Below are 2,447 nucleotides of genomic sequence, written 5' to 3'. Positions count from 1 at the left end.
CCCCCCCCCCCCCCCCGAACATGCGCGCACAAAGACATCACAGGGCAACGGAAGCAATCTATTTTTACCATGCAAAGCTGTTTCTCGGACACGCACAGAGAGAAAGGGCGGGGGGGGGGGGGGAGAATGCGCACATACACATCCCCTCTCCTCCTGCTCCTCTTTCTCGCCCCATGTGTGTGCAAGAGACACCAGGGCATGATAATTTGGAAGGGTGGGGGGACACCGGGATGAATGTCGGAGACGAAGGGATCACGCGGGCTGTTGCCTTGCTCCCTCCTCCCCACTTGCCTCTCTCACTCTTTCTCTCTGCCTTATCATACAGCAACTGGTAAAGGAAACAGGGCAGGACACACGCGTGTAGATATTTTGTGCTTGTGTCCCAGCGTCTCCTCCCGTTCAGAGCGTGGAACAGCAATGCGCATACGCGCGCCCAGAGTGCATGCGGGTAATTTGACAACACCTCAAAGAGTGGACACGGGTGGGAGGGTGGGAGGAGAAAAATGGGTGGAAAGCGGGAGCGAAACAAGGAGGGAGAGAGGGAGGGGAGAGGGAGGGAAATTGTACTTGGTTCTCTGTCAACTCGTGAGAAGGCCGAAAATAAGGGCAAGCACTCTTCTCCACCGCAAGGTCAAGAAGGAGGGCCCCGCGCGCTTATACATCGCCTCCTCGGCTAGCAGGACAGGAACAACAAGGATCCTCCCGCAGAGAGGGGGGGGGGGGGAGAGAGAGAGAGAGAGAGGAGAGAGAGAACGCGAGCACATACTAATCTTCTCGGCTCAGCCTCTTCTCTCGCCCCCTCTCTCTCTTGGTCGCTGTCTCTTGTCCTCAATCATGCCCCTCCCCCCTGTCGCACCCTTCCTGCGTAGCTATCAATCACACCGCACGTCGGAGGGGGGATCCCTTGCTATTTTTCTAAGCGGTACCAAGGGTGGAGGACTCGTCCAGCACGGTGGACTTGCCACCGGCCGCCGAGTGCTCCACCTCCGAGTAGCGCTGGCCCATGGTCTTGGCCCGGTAGTCGATCTGCTGGTTCTGGCGCATGAGCGGCACACCCGGCTGATTCAGGCTAGCCGGGAAGAAGCTGCTCCCGGCGGTGGAACCACCACGCGGGGAGACCATCGGCCCGGGGACCGCCCGGTTGAAGAAGGCATCGCCCACCGGCAGGGCACCGCTGCTCTGCTGGTAGGCCCTGTAGTTCTCCGAAGTCCAGCCCGGGGTGGCCGAAGAGGTGTAGGTGTAGGCACCTCCCGGCAGGCGACCAGACACCGTGGTGGTGTTGATCCCGCTGCCGATCGGGGGCGGGGTGGCCTGGGCGCCGGTGGCCTGGGCCACGGCTCCGGCCATCCGACCGGCCTTCTGCTGGATGGAGTTCGACACGTCGGCACCGATGGCGGCCATCTTGCCGCCGGAGGCCGCGCGCTGCGAGTCACTGATAGCCTCATGCACTAGACGATCGGCATTATCGGCCCAGACCTGCGACCGGGGGGCCGCCAGGGCATCCTGGGCCACCTGCTGCACCGCCTGACGGCGAGCCCGCAGTGACTCCATGAAGGCATTGGTGTCTGACAGGTTGACGTAGGCCTCCGGCGGGGAACCAGCCAGCTGGCTGTTCTCCCGAGCAATCTGGCCCTGGCGCTGCATCAGCCCCTCGATGCCGGGACGTGGCCACTGGTCCACGAGCGAGGTCTCGCTCTGGTGGAAGTTGTACTGCGACTGGCCGCCGGTGCTTCCGCGGGGAGAGGCGCCCGAAGCAGAGTAGGTATCGGCCATTTGGGCGGCATCCGGGTCACCGAAGAACGCGTGCTTGGCCTTCTCCAGGATATTTCCCAGACCGAAGGGGCCGGAAGAGGCGGTCGGCGACCGGGGGGAGCCCGGTGGCGAGGCGCTCATGGCCACCTGCTGGGCGTTCTTGGCATTGATGGCGGCCGCTTCGGCGGCATTGCGCGCGGCATTGGCCGCCTGCTGAGCCGAGCGCGACACCTCGCGACTGGCCGGGTCGCTGGCATCAATGACCGAGCGCCGGGCGAACTCCGAGGCCGTGAGGGCATGCTGCGCCGCGGCCGCCGCCGACCGGGACGCCTGGTCGGCCGATTGAGCCAGATCACGGTCGATCTTGGCGAAGTCGATCAGCTTCTCCGGCTGCTGGTTGGGTCTGCTTGACGACATGGTGGTGGTTATGGAGGGGGGGCGGGGGAATTGAGGTACACGGGGATGGGGGGGGGGGGTGTTTTTTCCGGAGCTATACTCGGTGGCCCCCCAGCCCACACAGAGCGCGGAGAGGTCGAGGAGGAGGAGAAGGGGGGGGAGGAGAACACAGAAGAGCATGCGCCAGTGGCGAGGCAGAGAAGGGGCGGGTATGTGAGTAAGCAAATGCATCAGGGGGAGGAATGGCGCATGAATGAGGAAAGGAGGACGGCATGCGAGTAAAGAGGACATGAGGTGAG

General features: G+C 63.5%; 1 protein-coding gene across 1 annotated transcript; it reads right to left on the bottom strand.

The window, feature by feature from the left end:
• Positions 1-915: 915 nt before the first annotated feature.
• On the bottom strand, positions 916-2,169 carry H696_00409 (hypothetical protein; the record flags this gene model as incomplete). The annotated part of the gene is made up of 1 exon (XM_009494259.1): positions 916-2,169. The coding sequence occupies one exon, from the start codon at positions 2,167-2,169 to the stop codon at positions 916-918; it is 1,254 nt and encodes a 417-aa protein (XP_009492534.1).
• Positions 2,170-2,447: the final 278 nt, after the last annotated feature.

This window comes from Fonticula alba (genome assembly GCF_000388065.1).
Source record: "Fonticula alba strain ATCC 38817 unplaced genomic scaffold supercont2.1, whole genome shotgun sequence".
In the NCBI taxonomy this organism is placed as follows: domain Eukaryota; order Rotosphaerida; family Fonticulaceae; genus Fonticula; species Fonticula alba.
Note: the sequence above shows the minus strand (reverse complement) of the source record. Positions and strands in the feature narration are given on the sequence as shown.